The 20,048-nt window shown below is 37.7% G+C and overlaps 1 protein-coding gene across 5 annotated transcripts in view; it reads right to left on the bottom strand.

The window, feature by feature from the left end:
- The window catches only part of LRP1B (LDL receptor related protein 1B), a 1,166,776-nt gene that overhangs the window by 126,124 nt on the left and 1,020,604 nt on the right, over nt 1–20,048 (bottom strand). For all 5 annotated transcript variants that reach the window (XM_072983887.2, XM_078376975.1, XM_078376977.1 and 2 more), the window contains exons 48-59: nt 19,426–19,539; nt 18,975–19,124; nt 18,674–18,796; nt 17,216–17,335; nt 14,884–15,012; nt 12,088–12,210; nt 10,425–10,565; nt 8,308–8,495; nt 4,967–5,150; nt 2,740–2,825; nt 1,355–1,477; nt 158–339 (exon numbers count right to left, since the gene is read on the bottom strand). In XM_072983887.2, the coding sequence (XP_072839988.2) occupies nt 158–339; nt 1,355–1,477; nt 2,740–2,825; nt 4,967–5,150; nt 8,308–8,495; nt 10,425–10,565; nt 12,088–12,210; nt 14,884–15,012; nt 17,216–17,335; nt 18,674–18,796; nt 18,975–19,124; nt 19,426–19,539 (1,663 nt within the window). The remainder of the gene's footprint in view (nt 1–157; nt 340–1,354; nt 1,478–2,739; nt 2,826–4,966; nt 5,151–8,307; nt 8,496–10,424; nt 10,566–12,087; nt 12,211–14,883; nt 15,013–17,215; nt 17,336–18,673; nt 18,797–18,974; nt 19,125–19,425; nt 19,540–20,048) is intronic.

Raw genomic sequence — 20,048 nt, 5'->3', positions numbered from 1 at the left:
TATTATTTATGCAGGTACGTAAACCAGTGCTAAAAACTGTTTTCCATGAAGCATAGCTTCTGATTATGATAAATAAATATATTTATGAGAACACATTATCATATTTATGAGAACACATTATCAGGTAACATCATTATTTTGTATTATAGTCCCATACCCAATCTGAGGATCTAAACAAAGATCTCTTGGGAACTTCACCCTTTTGCTCACAAGAACAGTGGGGTATAAACCATTGAGTTTGGATACTTCAATAATCCTTTTTTCTGTGTCAGACCAATAGAGATTCTTTCCAACCCAGTCAACGGCAAGTGCATTAGGAACAGCTGTGTTATGAACTACCTAGAGAAATTAATACAGTATAAGTGACAGAATTCAAGCAACAACGAAAAGCAAAAGCAGCTATATTTCTTGTTTAAAAGATGGCTGCAGCTCCTTTTGGTACAGGAGGAAATAGTTATATTACTAATCAAATGATAAAGACATAATTCTGATAAATACAGTTTTGTAACTAACAGGACAATCCTATGCATATCTTCTCAAAAGTAAGTCCTAGCTGCTTGACAGAGTGTGGGGCAAGAAGAATGGAGGAGGTGAGTTTAGGGCATGTGAATAGAGAGGTGCCCCACTTAGGCTGTTGTCAGCAAGGGCAACTCTACAATGAAATATCTATTTTAGAAACAGAATTAAGGAGATGTGGAGCTTTTTCTCAGCTCCAGAAATAAGGACTGACTATTAATTATGAAGTGATTAAAAAACTCATCACATGTGTCTATGTGTGTGTGTATATATATCCTAACCTGCACAGTCAAAAAATAAACAATTTTATACCGGTTTTGACTGCAAGTTATACACGTGAATTATTTTATTCCCTGCTTACAAAACAAAAATAGTTTGATTCCCCAAGATAAATGGGAAATATTAACAGGAAAAATGTAATAAGCATTCTTATCATATGGAACTTTTCTGACTAAGCAGAAAAGCGTTTACTAAACAAGCACAGTATGAAACGTAACATACATTTTTGTGAAGGTTAATAAATTGCTGAAGGTTATAACAATATTTGAGTTTTTATTTGATATCCATCTTCTGTTAAAGAAATTATTTCAATTGTAATTTCCATCTATAATTTTTGGGGTGTAGATACAGTCACAGGTCATGCAGACATGCTAAAATCTCTCTCTGTGTGTGTGTGGGGGGGAATTACTTCAGTCTGTCTGCTCTAAATGTAACTAAATCTGGACCCATTCCACATATATTTTATAACTGTATTTCATACTGGCTTAAGTGTGCACACCTAAAATATTAACTAGGAATTGAAATAACATTTATTCTTCTATTATGACTTCCCAGTCACCTTGACGTCACTTCCACTCAGGTTCATTCTGTTTATTCTGCTTCCATTTGGTCTGTTGGAATCAATCCAATAGATGAACTCCGCTTTGTAATCGAAGTCTACTGCAATCACATTGTTTAGACCCTTAAAAGGAAAATATTAGCTTCAAGGTTTTCCATACACAAATTACTGAAACAAAGATGACAATGGCCAAAATCCTGTTTGTACCCCCATGAATATGCCAGATGTTACTTCTGGCAGTAGGGAATGACACCATTCCCATTGCCACCATTTGAACAACGTGTCATCAAAAGTGCTTAGGATTTTGCCCAATGCCTACATGATCAAATATTAATCAAAAGAACATATTTATTTATTTATTTATTTTATTTATTTTTGGACTTATATACCACCCCATAGTGCTACAAGCACTCTCCGGGCGGTTTACAATTTCATTATACAGGCTACACATTGCCCCCCCCCAGCAAGCTGGGTACTCATTTTACCGACCTCGGAAGGATGGAAGGCTGAGTCAACCTTGAGCTGGCTACCTGGGATTTGAACCCCAGGTCGTGAGCACAGTTTAAGCTGCAGTACAGCGTTTTAACCACTGCGCCACGAGGCTCTCATATGTTTAATATAGTGTATCTGTCACACACCTTCACACCAGCTTTGTGTCTTCTCAGCAGAACATGCTGTATGTTAAAATTAGTCTTCTAAATGTAGAATAAGTATTTAAACAGTCAAAAATAAATGACTTGAAATGCATTTTCTATTCTGACTGCTGGTCCAAAATTTGTTCTGCACAGCTCCTTTATCTGGGATTTCCCCCTCTGCCCCTGCAGTGGTGGATCCTTCAGGAATGCTCCCGATTTATTTCTCCCTCTGCTACCTTGACTTACTTTTCCATTGGGAAAAAGCCTCACCATGCAGAAGAGATCCAAACTAGCAAGAGCTGGTAGGTTTACAACAGCTAAAGAACTGTGCAGAACTGTGCACAAGTCTTAGCAAAAGTTAATACCAACATTCTGAAATCCTACTTTGTTTTTGGAAGAGAACTGGAGATGAAACAAAATTCCAATGGAGTTGTGGAATAACAATGCATGAGTCATAATCAGCAAAAGCAAGAGAGCCTGTTTCTGGCTGTAACAGGAAAAGCCTGTAAATTTAAAATATGTGCTAAATCCAAACATAACTGATTTGTTAAAAAGACTAAACTTAGGCATCTCTACACAAAACCTAGAACATATATATTTCATTCAACTGTTCCTTTGTGCATCACCTCATAACGAAACTGGCAGTTGCTCAAACACTAGTCCATCCCCTATTTAGTCTTCAGTTTAAAGGAAACTCATCAGCTGGGATGAAATTATTGCATAATTAGAACTCTATAATTAAAATTATACCTGTTTCAGTGAAGTATAGTTGGACCCATCAGTGCTGATTTTTCTTATTTCATGGTGATCAGCTAGAATTAAAAATGGTTCCTCATCTAAATATAGTGAAAGGAGAAAACAAAAACAAAAACAAAAACAAAGCTTTTAACTTAATTTATGGAACTTCATGAACAGAAACACAAGTAGTGAAAAATAAAATGCTACATGCTGTAAAAAGTGTTATGGATGAAAGAAACTTTAAAAGCATAATATTTCAAGTAAGATCAATGATGCATCATAAACTGAACAAGAGATTCAATTAGCATCTCTTTCAGAGTACTTTAATTTAACCTTTATAATATAGAAAATGTATTAGTGCTCTCAATAATTTCAGTTCCAAAATGAATTTAAATATAGCCACTCAAACTGGCTTTTAAGGAACAAATAGATAAGTAATAGTGGACTTCAAAACGAGGGAAAAATCAAATTGTCAGTTCAAATTAATGCCAGCTGCTTCTGAAAATTAGATGTACTGTGAAAATATATACCTTACATGCTAATTCATATCTGTAACATTTCTTTCACTTAGGTAGTAAAATCAGAACTGCTCTACAATCAGTGATATACTTAGAACAGTATTTTAGACATTTTCATTAATATAAAATTGAACAAAAATCATATTCTTTCTTTTAACTCAGGGCTGTTTAATAGATTTTCAGAGCTACGAAGGCAATTCTGGGCTGTCTGTATGGCACAAGGAATGGAGATGTTGTTGTAGTCATTCCTGGCCTGTCTCTCCGAGTGTACAATGTCATATACTGTATTAATTATTCTAGATATGCTTGAAAGGCACATTTATGTTAGGGGCTAGGTAGGCATCAAAGGCTCTGGAAAGCATTCTTGAGTAAATTAAGTTCAAATTAGCTGCAATCATATACTTGAACCTTTAAGTCTACTTGACTTCAGTGAGACTTACTTCTGAACACATGCACAAACACATACAAGATAAGCACACAGTATAAATTTTTAATTGTGGATTTGGGCTCAGTATACCCAAAAGGGGGATATCTCTGCAATTCTTGTACAAGTCCCTTTGTTTCCCACATAATTTTTCAGAGGTTTCACCTTAACAGGCCTTCCAGCAGCAGTTCTTGACGTCATTCTATGCCACGTAGCATGGTGTGATTCCAAAGAAATAATGGTATGTAAAGAACATATTCAAGAGAATCATTTCCTCTCATCTCTCAGTCCATGTGAGATATGTACTGTATTTAAATACCTACAATGGCTTCCTCTGTAGCCCCATTTCATACACAATCCTCTCATCCTTACTTCAAAACTCCCTTATGACCTTGTCTCTGTTCCTCTGTTGTTATATGCTGTGTTTTGATACACATTCTTTCCTAGGGCTTTCACTCATCTAGTTCTCCCAGTTTCATCCATCTGAAGGTTCACTGCTCTCTGAAGTGACCCCAGCCTTTTCCCATTTATCGCAGAACCATCTGCCAAAACACTTCCATGCCATCACTTTCATTAGTTCATCCTCAAAAGGCTCCTTCTCCAGCCAAACTTTAAAACCTCAAATCCTGATATCCCAAGTGAAACACATGTAATAGAAACAGCTGTATTGTTCCTGCCTTAAGCCTTGCCTCTATTTCTACCTTTTCCTCCTAGTTTACAAGTCTGCTTCTTTTTATTTTTCCATAAGGGTAGCCATGTTAGTCTGCTCCAGTCTGTTTCAGCCAAAACAGTAAAGAGTCTTGTGGCACCTTGAAGACTAATAAGTTTCATTCATCATAAGCTGTAGCCTACTTTATCAGACCCATGACACACCTGTTAGAGACTCAACTGCCATCAGTCCCTTACACAGAGGTGGGGGGAAGGTGGTATACAAATGGATAAAATAAAATAAATAAATAAAGCAGCTGTGCCTACAAAATCTAATGCCAAGTAAAATGTGTTGGCTTTTAAAGCTGCCACAAGATTCTTTGTTGTTTTTAAGTTCTAAGGCCCATGACTCTTCAATTCCCCCCCACACACTGTAAAACATTATGTAAGGTAATGTCAACAATAAAATAAATCCAGACATCCATGTTTTATGTAAAAAGAACCCTGTTTTAAAATAGCCCCCTTAGCCCTAAAAAGGTTACTATAGTACACATTGTAAGTACGCTTTTGTTTGAAAAGTCTATACTTCTGCTAAACTGAGTAATGTCTAAAACACAACTAATTGAGGGCCAATTGCTTTCATTGATACCTGAAAGAGATTTGCAGCCATGATGATTATTAGGATGCACTTCATAACCATCAGCACACAAGCATTTGTAGGTTCCATATGTATTGATGCATTGCTGGCTGCACGGAAAGCCAGATGAACATTCATCAATGTCTACACATGTTCTGCCATCATCCTTCATATGGAAGCCAGGCCAACATTTACACTACAGGGAAAATAAAACAAATCATGCATCAAAGATATGGATGCTGTCATGCTACACCCACTTACCTTGGAGTAAGCCCCACTGAATGTGATGGAGCGTACTTTTTAGTAGACTTGTAAAGGACTGTACTGTATCAGTTTGTTTGAAATGATTCTAAACATTGGGGAACCAAAGTAAAATAGCACCCAAATATCACTTTGAAAAGAAATTGTTATCGCTTCTTACAGTGTTTCATACCGAACCTTCTTTTGTCATCTGCATGGGCAACATATGATGCCAGAAGAAATTGAGAACTTAGCACTTCACAAAAGAGGTTTGCCTTCATCATCTGAATACTGTTTCTCTTTTGCAAAGTATGCCAAGAAGGAACAATTCCAGATAAATGTGAATGTTGCGAATATGGGCGTAGAGAAAACTACTCCTTAGATCAGTGGTCCCCAACCTTGGGCCTCCAGATGTTCTTGGACTTCAAGTCCCAGAAATCCCGGCCAGCAGAGGTGGTGGTGAAGGCTTCCAGGAGTTGTAGTCCAAGAACATCTGGAGGCCCAAGGTTGAGGACCACTGCCTTAGATGGCTCCAGAAGAGATGGTGCTTCCTTTCAATCCCACTGCCTCCCATCAGCTCTGTGCAAACTGTCCTCTTCAACAACTGTGGGGCGATGCATTTTCCAATATAGAAATGGTGGGTTGGAAGAAAATGTTTACTTGTCCGGCAAATGTTCCTTATTGCTCTCACATGTTTCCAGAATAAAACTTGGCCAAAGCTTTGAAGATATACATATTAGAGCTGGATGAATATAGTCGTTTATTTGGAATATGTAGCTCCAGGTGACCATTTTCCACAAGAGAAATAATTCTCTCTTTGTACTGAAAGCCATCCAAAGGATCCCGTAACTGCAAATTCAGACCACTGAGATGGTAATGAAAATGTGATGAGGTAAACTCTCCAGGCCTAGGAGCTCTCTGAAATTACCCCCATTTGATTTTTTTTCTCTAATCTGCCATTCTTCTGATGTTTAAAATTTCTCTTTTTTAAATTTAAGTTTGAAATTGCTTTTAGCTTGTTTCTTTCCTTCTTTAGAAGTTGACTGATCTAAACCAGCACATATGGACATTAAATTGTAACAGAAAAAGGAACTAAAATCAGGCAAACTCCACTCCTCCCTTGATTAAAGAGGCAAAATGCTTATCCTTCTTAATCTGTGACTCAAAGAGACAAAATACTATCTTAATTGTTATAAATACTGCAGCAAAACCAATAAAGAGTGTTGTGGCACCTTAAACATTAACAAAGTTTTATCTGGCTATATTTTCAGGAGATGGGGGGGTTCTACTTCACGTGCAACTTTATAAATACATCCATACATGAAAACATTAGATAGCAATGAATTTCAGTGGCAGGGATGAAGTGAAGTAAACATGTATTGGAAAACTCTTAAAAACAAAATGTGCTATCCATTGTGGAGTGTGGTCACACTTGCAGGCATCTCTAAAGACCTAAATATATGCTAGAAAAAGGTGTGTATTATTCCCTATGGCAACTTCCCAATTACTGTATACTTTTTTTACTGAAATAAAAAGAGCTGTCATTATCCTTCTCACCTTCTTCCCAATCATTAGAAATGAGGTTTAGTTTGCATTCTGAACAAAAAGATATAGCTATGTTGATTGACAGTGCTGAGGAAGTCAATCCGGCAGTGGCACCAGGATTATGGAACTCCCCCCCGCCCCCATCAAACTGGAAAGGCTTATCAAGCTAAATCTTCATGGATATCTAGAAAAGCTCTACAAATATTTTCTGTCAGGTGTTGTCCTTATTGGCAGGAACTATATATATTTTTGGCTGCCAATGAATTATGCATATTTTATGTGATTTTGTATTCTGATTACTGTTTCCATAACTGTTGAGTCTATTCTGGAAAAATGGTGTAAGGTTAATTTTTTAAAAAAACCATAATACTATCCGACAATGCTACATGAAAATAATACATTATTTCTAGGGTAATCAATGTAGTCTAATACAGTGACAAAGATTTTCACGATGTCTCCTTAATATATACTCACCTCACCATTTAAAATTGCTTTTTAAATTGATTACTTACAGTTATAGGTCCATACCTCAATAACGAATTATCATTATAGCTATAATTTGTAAAAAGTAAAAATAGACAGACAAACAACCAAAGAACCATGATTCAAAATGAAATCAAACCAAACCAGCTGGGGCACTTTAAATTTATCCCAGTGAGCTTCCATTTCCCCATTCACTTTCTTTTACTTCTTTGCTATACATGCTGAAACAGACTAACATGGCTCTTTGATTTCAAATTATGTATAAGAAACCATATCCTATTTCCCACTCATGAGCTAGCATGGCTGAATTGCCATAAGGGTAAAAATAACTGAAGAGCTACACATGAGTTGCAAAAGAAGAGGAGCTGCACGTTGTTACTGTGTCAAGTTATATGTTCATTACTGGGAACAGGAACTAAATACAATTAATTACACTATTTATTTGTAACTCATTACTGCTAAACTGAGTCGTTTCCTTTCCTTTTAACTCACTAACAATGAAAACACCAGTTCGTAGGTTTTAAACTAAGCGTAGGATTCCTATGAGTGTTCCCTAGCCTTTATATTATCTAATTTCTTTCCATGCTTAAAAGAAGAGCTTATCAAGATTCTTACAGAGATTTCTTAATCATCAGTTGATTTGGCTTCCCACAGATGTCTCTGGAGAGACATAAATGTAAGATACAGTATAGATATTGTCTGGGATCCTAATATGTTTTTACTCCTGCGTAATGCAATAAGTGTACACTTCAAGCAGTGAATTGCTACAAGTTAAAAAGTTGGTGTTGTGGTGTCACATTACTCAGTGCACTACAACAAATGCTTACATGGACTTTTTAATCCAGTGTAAATAGTAATGCATTGAGTTCCTGCTTGCAGTAATTCACTGCTGAGATTTATGCCGACTAAATAGTGGACACAATTAACAGGACTTTGTCCATCACATTATTGTTGGAACCACAAAAGCTGGTGAACACTAGATATGCCCTTTTGGCAGGAATGATCAGATTCAAATTCAAGCAAGCCAATTTTAAGATTAACAGCTTTACTCACAATGTACTACTTTACACACCAGGACTACCAACCTTGTACCCCACAGGAAGATCCTGACAGTCTTGAGAACAACCACTGACTTTCTTGCTCAAACATTCATTCACATGGCAGTTTCTTTCATCAGATCCATCGCCGCAATCCTGTTTGGTATCACACACCTCTTCCTGGGGAATACACTTGCCATTTTTGCACATAAAAAAGGAACTGTTGCATGACTGTTCTAAAAATAAGAAATAAGGGGGTGGGGGGTGAAGGACAGAAGTGGAACGCAAGGAACACATCAAGGAGCATTTTAACTTAATAACAGAGCATACATCTGAAATGTAATCAAAACCCTGTTATAATTCGTTTACATGCAGTGAAGTTCAGTAAATTCATATCTATGGAAAGACTGACATTGGCTTCCATACCATGTGGACTGCACCAAGAATCAATGTTGTATGATAATAATAATACATAAATACACTGTTGATTTATTTCAATATAATAGAAACCTATTATTCCCCTTCATTTATCACTCCCATATAGATATGGTCAGTGTTATGCTGGCATCTATCTGAATTCTCGAGCCACAAAATGATTAGTTTTATTTCCTTACCATGGCTTATTGCCAAACTATGGAAAGGCCACAGATTGCACAATAGTATGCTAATTATCTTTGTTACTCTAGCTATCCTACCAAAAGCTAGATGGAGTTAAAATAAGGGATTGCATCTTCAGATAGTTTTTTAAAATTATACCTGTAGACAAATGCACTATTCTAAAACACTTGAACTGAAATCTACAGTACAAATATAGCTGCAGTATAAATCAACTTCATTAATCAACAGTTGTGATTTCAAGTATATTGTTACAGTTGTAATAGCTGTAAAATATCTAGATTTATAGCTATAGAGGCCTAAATTAAACATTTTCTTCTATCCAATGCATATGTATGTATCATAAGTGGAGATCATATTATACACACAGATACACGCAAATGCACATTCTTTGTATATAGAAAGGAGGGTGAGAAAAAGAGTAATTTAATTCCTTCCTTTCCCAACTCTCTATAGTACTACCAAATAATTTTGGTACAAGAGTTTCTTATATACAGTGTTGTATGTGCAGTACCTGCATGTAAGGACAGGGGCCTTTATGTTTGAAAATGACAAACTGACAAAAGATGTTGGTACCCAATGGGAGAAACACAATCAAGAAAGGCATAGGATGTTGCAGGAAGGACATAACAGACAACAAGAAAAGAGATCAGGGGTGGGAAATCTGTGGACCTCCAGATGTACCCTTACAACATTCCTCACCATTTCCTATGCTGGACTTTTCAAAAAGCAAAACAAAGCATGCTACTTATATTCCACCCCATAGCGCTTAAAGCACATTTACAAGTTAATTACGCAGGCTACACACTGTCCCCTTCCCAGCAAGCTAGGTATTCATTTTACCAACCTCAGAAGGGTAGAAGGCTGGGTCAACCTTGAGTCGGCTACCCAGGATAGAACCCCGGGTCATAAGCACAATTTTGGCTGTAGTACAGCAGTTTAACCGCTGCACCATGATGCTCCTTAAAAACACTTGGAGGGCTACAGAGTCTTCATGTATGGGACAGATAAGGTCTTCTGCTTTTTCCCCCTTGGCACTTCTACCTCTGTCCACTGTTTCAGTATGTTCCAAATTTAAGCACTTTTATCAACATTATGGTCAGTATCCTGTTTCTCAACTCTGTTGGACCACCGGAAGTGATGGCACTAGTAGTGGCTAATCACCATAAATTAAAGAGTGACCGCTTTTATTTCAGATTGTACATGACTTCATTTCACTTCATGCAAGTTCACTTTATGCATAACCCAAAACTGAACAAGGAACTTTGAGACGCAAGGTATCATTTCTATGACACCAGCAGAGAGACAGAACAGAGTACTGGCTCCTATAGTTCCTACAAGCTGCTGGCCTGTGGTTGAAGCAAAGGGGAGATCCCACCCACCCGCCCATCCGTTTCAGAATGTAGCACTCCTGCTTGCACCACTCGCCCCCCCCCACGTGTCACTACATTGCTCTGCAATTCTAAGATGCTCACGATGATGGAGGATCTTTAAATACAGCAATTTAAAGAGGTAAAAGTAAAATTTCACATGTATTGAGAAAGCTGAACCTGCACTTCTGCATTTTGTGTTAACTGGATCTTCATCAGAATGATCTGGGCAATCAAAATCTCCATCACATTGCCATTGAGAATTTAAGAGACATCTTCCGTCAGCACAACTGAATTCACCAGGATTACAGTGACGATAGCCTAAGAGTGGAACAAACGAAAATTCATATGGTGAGTTTCTGCATGTAAGGCACATAGGGCAGAATTTTGTTACTTATATGTGCCAGTGTTAACTCCAGGGATGTAGCTGTCTGTACCGTAGCAAATTGCCTGTCAACAATGCACTTGTTCTTACCACATAGCACTCATATGATTTGGTACAAGACATTAAAAACAATTACTAACTTCTTAAGTCCAGGGTTTTCCTGCTGAAATTTACCTTGTTGGGGTTACAACTGCATAAGTATGTAATAGGATTCTGGCCATTTGCTGTTTAATACTAATACTAAATCCTTGCTTCTTTTCTTCTGTCACACAATATTTTTCTCTTCCTCCTGTAAGATGTCAGGATATTTTCTTGGCTCTTGGAATGAGAGTTCTCACACTTGTGAAAACAATTTTTGGACAAAATGCTCAACTTGCCTAAGTTACACAATATATGTAAATACCACCAAGTATACAAAACTACATTTGCTGATGCCTGACTGCATGGAATTTGAAAAGCAAGATGCATTGCCTGGGACATGAACTGGAGAGAAGGATTTACAAGAACGGACACACAGGTTAGGCTCTCCACTGTTTTAAGATTTTTAAAAGCTTGTTTTATTTGCATCTCACCATTTGAGCAGGAAACTGATTGTTGGAGTACAGTCTGAGCCCTCAGCCAGCAAAGTTAGGGAGTTTTTTGGTTAAATTCAGCTCATTTTATTTACCAGTATATTTAAGCAAGCACCCACACAACAAGAACCACAGAGCTATGGTCTCCCTCAGTGGAGGAGGTGCTGATAACCTGTTTGAATGTAACCCTGACTTCAGCTGACTTGGTACTAATGTCCACGGCTGTGGAGTTTTTGTTTTATTATTGAAGACTAATGTGGGGGTCTGTGTTGACGTTTGCTCTTGTGTAGCCACCTAACTCTAGCAAGATATTGGCAGAAGAAGCAGAGATGATAACACCAGGCTCATAGTCAAACTAAGCTCTTCCATTCACTTCTGCACGGTGGAATTTGGGTGGGGGCAAGTGCAGCTCAACATCAGCTAAAACCTCAGCTATACTCTTCCATCCTGAATAGTGCTATCTCCCCTCAGCCTGAAGGCTGCTCCCTTGTTACTCCCTTGTTACTCCCAGAATGGGGAAGATAAGACAATGAGCTCCCTCGGGCCACTCCCCACCTTCACAGCTAACCCAGAGTATTTCCCTTTCCCTTTCTATTCCTCTTCTGAGTACTGGTGGGATGGATGAAAATACTATTTTGGCACCAGAATCCTTGAGTTTCCTTCCCAGAACTTCAAAGTCTGATGTGATCTCTACATAGTTCCTCTTGGCTGTGTCTCCTTTGTCTCCTCTTTTCTTTTGTCTCTCCTTCCAATAGATCCTTTCCTTACTACCCCTCCCTCCTCCTGTTTACTTGCCTTGGTCAGTCTCTCCCTGAAGGCTGCCTCAGTTTTATTTCTCTGCTCTGCTTTGTCAGGAGTCAGCAAGCAATATTCAAGATGTACTTACCACATTCTAGTGATTCATCTGAGCCATCTCCACAGTCATCATCATGATCACAGACAAATTGTTTAGGAATGCAGATTTTATTTTGACATGTAAATGTATTTTCATCACAAGTATTATTAGGAGCTAAGAAAGAGATAAAATTGGGGAGAGGAGTGAAAAAAGAAAAAAGTAACAAGGGTATTAAAAATGTTGGAACAATATTAACTCAGGAGCTTATAAGAAAAATACCAAGAGTAAATCCTTAGGATCCAATAAACCCCCTCCTACTGTAAGTGTAAATGTCGGTGTCTAAAAATTGTGTGATTTCTGCAGTTTTCTGAGTGTGCTCAACATCTATTCCAGACCACAATTCCTATTCTTGTTCAGTGGGGGGGGGGGGAGGAACCCTCAGCTCTTTGAACTGTATAAAGCAGCAGTGAGCAACGGAGGCTCAGATGATGACCAAATGTAGTGGATACAGGTGTGGTTGTTCTATGCTATCTGGAGGGTAGTTCCTCACTTTGTTCACCTTGCCTGCCCTCAAAACCTGTCTAGATGGTTGTGGAAGTCTCAGCAAAGTCTTACACGCCTCAAATGACATTTTTTATTCCTATACTGGGAAGGGAAGGGTCACCTCAACTGTATGAAGTAGAGTGGAGAAAGGCAGAGCTTCATCACGGCGCTGCCAGAAACCCCAGTAAAGCTGCCGGGAAAGCTGGAACTGCCCGATCTGTGGCCCCTCTAAAAATAGGGGAGGGTCGAAGGAGAGATCAGGAGAGGTCTCTCTGAAGAGCTGGTAAGCATCAGAAAGAAGAAAAATTGGGCAGCAACCCGGTATTTCTTCCTCTGGAAAGTCACCTCAGCACAGATCAGCATGGGAGCCATCTTGGCAGAATAGCTGTGAACATCTCCATCCCCCCCCCCGCTCCCTGAGCAAAGGAGAACAAATAACACAGCATTGGAAACATACAGTAATAAAGTAAGTGAAAACCTCTGAACTATGAATAAATACTATTAAGATGAAGAGAAATTAGTGGCCGAAAGAAGAAAAGTAGCGGCGAGCTTTACTTATCAGCTAGCTTTATCAAAAGCGAAATGGTTTCTTAATTAGCAAGCTGGCTTATGGCCAAAAGAGAGATATTGAGATGAAAAGAATCTCTTGTTTCTGGAAAAAAAATCCCAAAGTGAAATATCACTGAGTAGGCTTTTAGACACGGAAGGTTGTAAATGTTGTTTAACCTGGAATTTACTTCCTGGATTGTCTGAGACTTTGAGAATAAAAAACTTTTGGGAGTAAGAAAATGGGCAGTGATTCTGCAGTGAGACGATAAAGAGTATTCAGTAAAATCAGGACTGGAGTCTGATGGATCATAAGAATATTTATTGGAGAGACTGGTTTCTTGTGTTTGCTGTTATGTTTGAACTCTTTTGTGGCTGGAATACCCCTTACTCCGTTTCTCAATTTGGATTTGCAACTTAGGGATGGACAAGACTTAGTAAACAGAAGATTGTTGGGTGTTGGTGAAGGAACAATAAGCTTTTGGAAGCAAGAATGGACTGTGAACCATCAACGAGATGACGTAATCAAGACAAAGGAGCTAATAAAATCAGGACTGGAGCTGGACAGATTATAAGGATTCTATTGAAGAGATTGATCCCTCGTGTGTGTTGTTTAATGTGGACTTCTTTTGATTGGATTGTGAGAGAATCTGATAAGTTTGCCATGGTTGTAATTTAAACTGTGGGGCTAGAAATTGGTTTATAGACTGTAATACCTGTGTAAGGATGGAAGGAAGTATCTAGAGGAAGTTTACATTTGAGGGATCAGTTTGTTGATAAAATAGTGGAAATTGAAAGATTGAAATGATTTCTGAAAACTTAAAATATAAAAGGTTGGGCACTTGTCTGTCCAAACCCAAAATATGGGAATAGGGGAACAAAATTCTGGCATAGAATGGAATGTTAAAATGCAAAAGATAGTAATAACAGGATTCCAGCAGGTAAATCAACATCTTAGCCAGATGGAAGATCTGATGAAAGAGGAATTACCAGAGACTAAACAGCAGATAAATGAAACTGTATTAAGTCCAGAATTGTTGGTATTGACTGCCACACCAGATAAAATAGATGGGACGAAGAATAACCCAGTGTGCTATTCAGACACCACAGTCAGAAATGGTTATGTTAAAAACTGGATTAGAGTCTGGGAGCTATGTTTTTCTTCTAAGGAGAGTACTGAAAAATATGGGAAGTGATAGAAACGGATATATTTGTAGATATGTTGGAAGATTGTCTAAGGCAGAAGGAACTTAAATGACGGGATATATTTTATAAATGGTCTCGACATCCAGATGGTGTTGGAGTAACATAGCGTTAAATTTAAATATAATTATGTTGATATCTGGAGGGCAATCAAATGGGAAAAAAGTAGAGAGCTGACTTTCTTATTGAAATATGAAAAGATTGGATGATTGTATACTTTGTGCTCTCCTATCCTCTAAATTTTTTTTCCTTCCCCTCCCACTTCCTTTTATCTTTTGTAGTCCCAACCCTATCCCTTGTAGTTAAAAAATAAAAAGTTGTTAAAAAAACTGTATCAAGTAGAGTGGAGGACAAGAGTAGCAACATATTTTACAAACAGTATATTTAGCACTCAGAATATTGCTAGCTTGGCTCTATTAGGCAAAATACTTCGAATTTCTGAACAGCAAAATACCATAGTGCTAAATGTTTCATCTATTAAAATGGAAAGGGAAACCAAAAAAGTGAAAGAAAGAAAATAACTGTTAAATTATTATGGTTCAAAATGGCTCATACCGCATCCTGCTGTGGCAAGTTCATCGCTCCCATTTGGACAGTCCCTTTCACCATCACAAAGCCAGTGCTGAGGAACACAAGCATAGGAATCTAAGCAGCTGAACATATCTGGGGCACAAGTTACGGAACCTGTAAAAAAAAGTTCACATTGCATGCTTTAAAATATTATCTACAGTTGTTACTTTCAAAGGGATGTTCTCAAAGGAGCTAGTCATTACTTTTAATTATTGAATTTATTATTTTCACCACAGGGATTTTTTCCCTTTTTTCTTAAGTTAAATGACAGGATAAAAGACAGGTTGTCAGACATGATACTTCTGTGGTGTAATTTGTACACACATTTCCCTTTTTTTCTTAGCTCACCCTTATGTTTTTTTTAGAATTTCTTTTCATTATGACTTTGAGCTCACCTCATCATTGTCTAATGCTTAAGGCTACATGTGTTTTTGCTCCCTTTCTACTACACGTATCTCCGCTGCTGTACAGCCCGCCTAGCTATCCATGCTTCCTGATCTGCAAAAAGCTCTGTAGTAAGAGTTACAACACTGAAGCCTGAAAGGCTGGAGAGGCAGCAGTCTTCCACAGAGATGGTTATATGATGGAAAAGTTAAAGTTAAAACTTGTATAGCACTAGCTATACATGTTCCTGGAGATGTCTGATCTCATCATGGTGACACATGCCTTAATTACACTTTATTTTGGATTACTGTAATGTGCTGTATATGGAGCTGCCTTTGGATCATGTTGAGAAACTATTTTGAGTCCAGGATTCTGCCGCAAGACTCCAGACTCAAGCTGATTAAAAGCAGAATAGGAATTCTTTGTTATAACATCTTCACTGTCATCTGATCTATTTCCAGCACAATTTAAAATGCTGATTTTGAGCTATAAAGCTCTAAACAACTTGGGTCCACACTATATGCGGAACTGTATCTCCCCATATGAGTTCAAGAAGTTTACAAGAAGCTTTTCCCTTTATCCTACCACCCTTACCTAGAGCAAAAACTAGAAAGAGTGTTTTTTTTGTGTGTGTGTGGCTGCTCCCAGGTTGCTTTTCCCTTTCTACAGGAAATCAGGCTGGCCCTTTCCGTGCCCTCTTTCCTTTGGCAGGCAAAAACATTTCTTTTCAGACAGGCTTTTTAGAAGGAAATTGTTGATGGAGGGGATTGATGGAGAAATGTTATCCTTTATCTTTTTATAAGTTGCTTTAAATGGAAAATGTTCAGTACTTTTTGATGTTTCAGCCTGGAGGCAGGCGGTGCATCATGGCCTGTCCCATTTTGAAGAGACACTTGTCCAGCAGGCTGAGGCAAAGAGGCAGTCCCAAAACCAGCAAAATCAGGGAGCTGGCCAGGGGACAGATTGTATTTGTCTTCAGTGTGGAAGGGATTGTCACTCTCAAATTGGCTTTCTCAGCCACACTAGACGCTGTTCCAAATCCTCTATTCAGAGCATGTTACCACAGTCTCTCGAGACTGAAATATGCCTACAGTTCAGTACTTTTTGATGATTAATATGATTAATTGGTTTTTAATCGTTCAATTAATGGTATTTTTAATTTTTTGTAAGCTGCCTTGGATAGTTTTATTGGGTGAAGGGCAGGGTATTAAATTAAGTACACATGTAATTCAATCCATCAATAAAATATATTTGCTCAAATCAGACACATTGCAATAAGTTAACCATACAAATAAAGCCCCTCATGCATGTGAATTTTATTAACATGTTCTTTTCCTTCATCATTTTCAAAAGCAATTTATTCTCTATCAAATTAAAATTTCAGCACAAAACCATTGAAAATACAAAACACTTCTGCAAGTTAATGAATGTAGTACTAAAGAAAATCAATTATTATAAAAAATACAGGCTTATTCTCTTTCCCTATCAAATCATGGTACAAAGGCGGGCTACAGATTTGCAGCTTGGCTTATTGTGAAGAAGACTGAAGAATCGTCAGTACCTTCCAAAACTTTACATTTCTTAAACATAAACATCTGAAGGAGAAATGATACAATTGTCTTTCATTATACATTTTACTCTAGCAAAGGGGGATACAAAATGCAGAGCCCAGAAGCTTATTTGTGGTTCCCAGGCCACCTAAAGGTCCTCAATACCCCCATTACAAATATGCTCATGTCTCTCTGTGCACCAATTAGGTGCAATTAGGTTTTAGGGATGGTCACAAATATTTTTAGCAATTTGTTACCAGTTGCTGTTCTGTTCTAACCACAACATCATGTTGCTATTTGTAATACATTGTACTGTGCTTGTAAGTTGCCTTTAAGAGGTCCTAAACAAATACTTTAAATAAAGGTCATTAGCAGATTCTCACCACAAACAGCTTTACTCTCATCCAAGCCATTTCCACAATCATCTTCTCCATCACAAATCCATTGTTTAGAGATACACTTGTGTTCAGAACAAGCAAATTGGTTCCATGAACAAGAAGAATCTAAACGGAAATGTAGATGAAAGCTGTTACTTCAATTTAACAGGAGAAGGGTCTGTGCTAGCATCATCAATCTATTTTATCCTCCTTACAGAGAACATTGTCAACATAATGCCCTGAGAACACCTAATGGCATCTGATTTTCTAGGTACAGTGGGTGCTGTTGTTATGTGCCATCAAGTCAGCCTTGGTCATGAACAAGTCTTCTCCAAAATGTCCTGTTCTTAACAGCCCTGCTCAGATCCTGCAAATTCAAGCCTGTAAGTCCCATTAGGGAGTCAATCCATCTTGTTTTTGGTCTTCCGCTTTTCCTACTGCCTCCAACCTTTCCCAATATTATTGTCTTTTCCAGACAATCCTGTCTTCTCATGATGTGCCCAAAGTAGGACAGTCTCAGTTTCGAAGTTTTTGCCTCCAGAGATAGTTCAGCCTTAATTTGGTCTAGGACCCACTTGTTTGTCTTTCCGGCAGTCCAGAGTATCTGCAAAGCTCTGCTCCAGCACCACATTTCAAACAAATCAATTGTCTTCCTGTCAGTTTTCTTTACTGTCCAGCTTTCACACCCATACATGATGACTGGGAATACAAAAGTGTGGATTATCTTAGTCTTGGTCTCTAGTGATATATCTCTATATTTATACTTGATTATCTTTTCTAGTTCCTTCACTGCTACCCTTCTGAATCTCAGTCTTCTTCCGATTTCTTGGCTACAATCTCCGTTTGGACTAATGACTGAATTGAGGTATACAAAATCTCTGTGAAGAAACTTCAGTTTCATCATTGTCAGTGTTAAAGTAGTGAAGTTCTGTTGTTTTTCATAACTACAGAAGAAGAGCAAGGTCGGGCCTAGTTATTATTTGGATGGGATATCACAGAGAAATAACAAAAGTCTTCATGTACATCTTGCTTGAGACCCCAGGAAGTTGCTTCCATTCAGTGGTGACAGTGGTGGACTAGATGGACTAATGTTCTGAGGCTCAGTTTAAGGCAACTTCCTATGTTCTGATACTGTGGTTTATTCACGTTAAATAAATATTACTAGGATTGCACAAAGTTACTGTGTCTGAATTATACACCATCCATGAACTAATCTGTATGAGGCGAACTATACTGCAGCATAAGACAATTCAGTCACAGTCCTAGTTCCGTACCTTAAAAAACTGCGAAAACTAGTTAGCATTACCATCTAAATTACCAAATCACAAACAGGCTGAGGTGGATCTAGACCACCTCAGTCTCGATAGAGAAGGGCCCCTTCAGGGTGTGGCAAGAACCAAGACCCAGTGGAGACCATCTGCTGAAGAAAAGGGTCAGGGAAGTACACTGAGCAGCTCAACTCACCACACTGCAATTCATCACTTCCATCTTCGCAGTCTTTCTGACCATCACATACCCATGTATTCAAAATACATCTCCCACCAGGACAGCCAAAATAATTTTCTTCACATGTATGCTTGTATCGAACTGTAATGAAATAAACAAGCAGTGCCTTTCCAGTCATCACAGTATTCTGATGATGTATCGACAAATATAAATTGTATCACATACATTGCACAATAAAACAAATGGTAGCACTAATAAATGTTACACTTCTTTATTCATGGTGAAGAAAGATTTAAATTCCTTTTCTGTCCCCAATTACCTGGGCATTTTAATTCATCTGTATAATCACCACAGTCATTTGATCCATCGCACAGCCATTCTGGTAGTATACACAGTGAAGTAAAATTGCAGCTTACAAAGCCTGAAGATTTGACCCCAAGTTTATAGAAGTGAGCACAATCTGTATTATCTGAAAAACACAACAATAAATTATTCTAACCTTGCGTCTCACTGCTGGAACTTATTTAACAGCCGTTACTCAATTTAATTTTTGTAAACATAGCACTGTCTGGTATCAAACAGACTTAAGTTGCAATCCTATGGCCATACACATGGGGAAGTCTTATTAGCTCAGTTATGATTAGGCATGTACATGATTGCACTGCAAGTGGGAAAAAAAATAACTACACATTAATGATCTAGAAGCACAGAATTGGAAAGAAATAGCTGAAAATGCAATAACAGAAAATAATAATAATAGAGCTCCTTACTGCAGTTTTTCTCGTCGGAAGCATCCGAACAGTCAATAACCTGATTGCATTGTGCAGATTTTGCAATGCAAGTTCCATCTCCACAGTGAAATTCTGTTGAGCTACATCCTGAAACTGCATAATAAAGTGTTATGTGAAGAAAGATATAAATGTAATTTGCATGTTTGGGGCATTTATACAGTTACCACTAAATTATATATAAGATTTTAAATGTTTTTGTATAAAAAAATTCCCATACATGCTAATGATATTTCAGCATAGCACATCTAGCTGCATTTTACTTTAATTAATATTCTAGTACTACTTTGATTTTTTTAAAAAATTATACACTGTGAGGTCCATCAGTTTTCTTAAATAATGCTTACTTTGTCCATATTCACCAAAGCACAAAAAAGGATGCAAAAATCATTAAAATTCTTACTTATCCAAATTTGCACCTGAAGGGCTTTCTGACTTTTATTCGTAGAGGGGTTAATTTTTTTTTTTGCATGAACATTTGTGCAAATTGTTATGAAGGCATGCAATAATTGTGTGCATTTTTAGAAAAATATAATCACTTTCTCCTTCTGAAAGGAGAAAATGAGTGCAGTTTTCAATACATTTTTCAAATGTGTCATTTTTCA

The sequence above is a fragment of the Pogona vitticeps genome, chromosome 1 (assembly GCF_051106095.1).
Source record: "Pogona vitticeps strain Pit_001003342236 chromosome 1, PviZW2.1, whole genome shotgun sequence".
Lineage (NCBI taxonomy): Eukaryota > Metazoa > Chordata > Lepidosauria > Squamata > Agamidae > Pogona > Pogona vitticeps.
The sequence above is the reverse complement of the archived record's forward strand: the minus strand, read 5'-3'. Positions and strand labels throughout refer to the sequence as shown.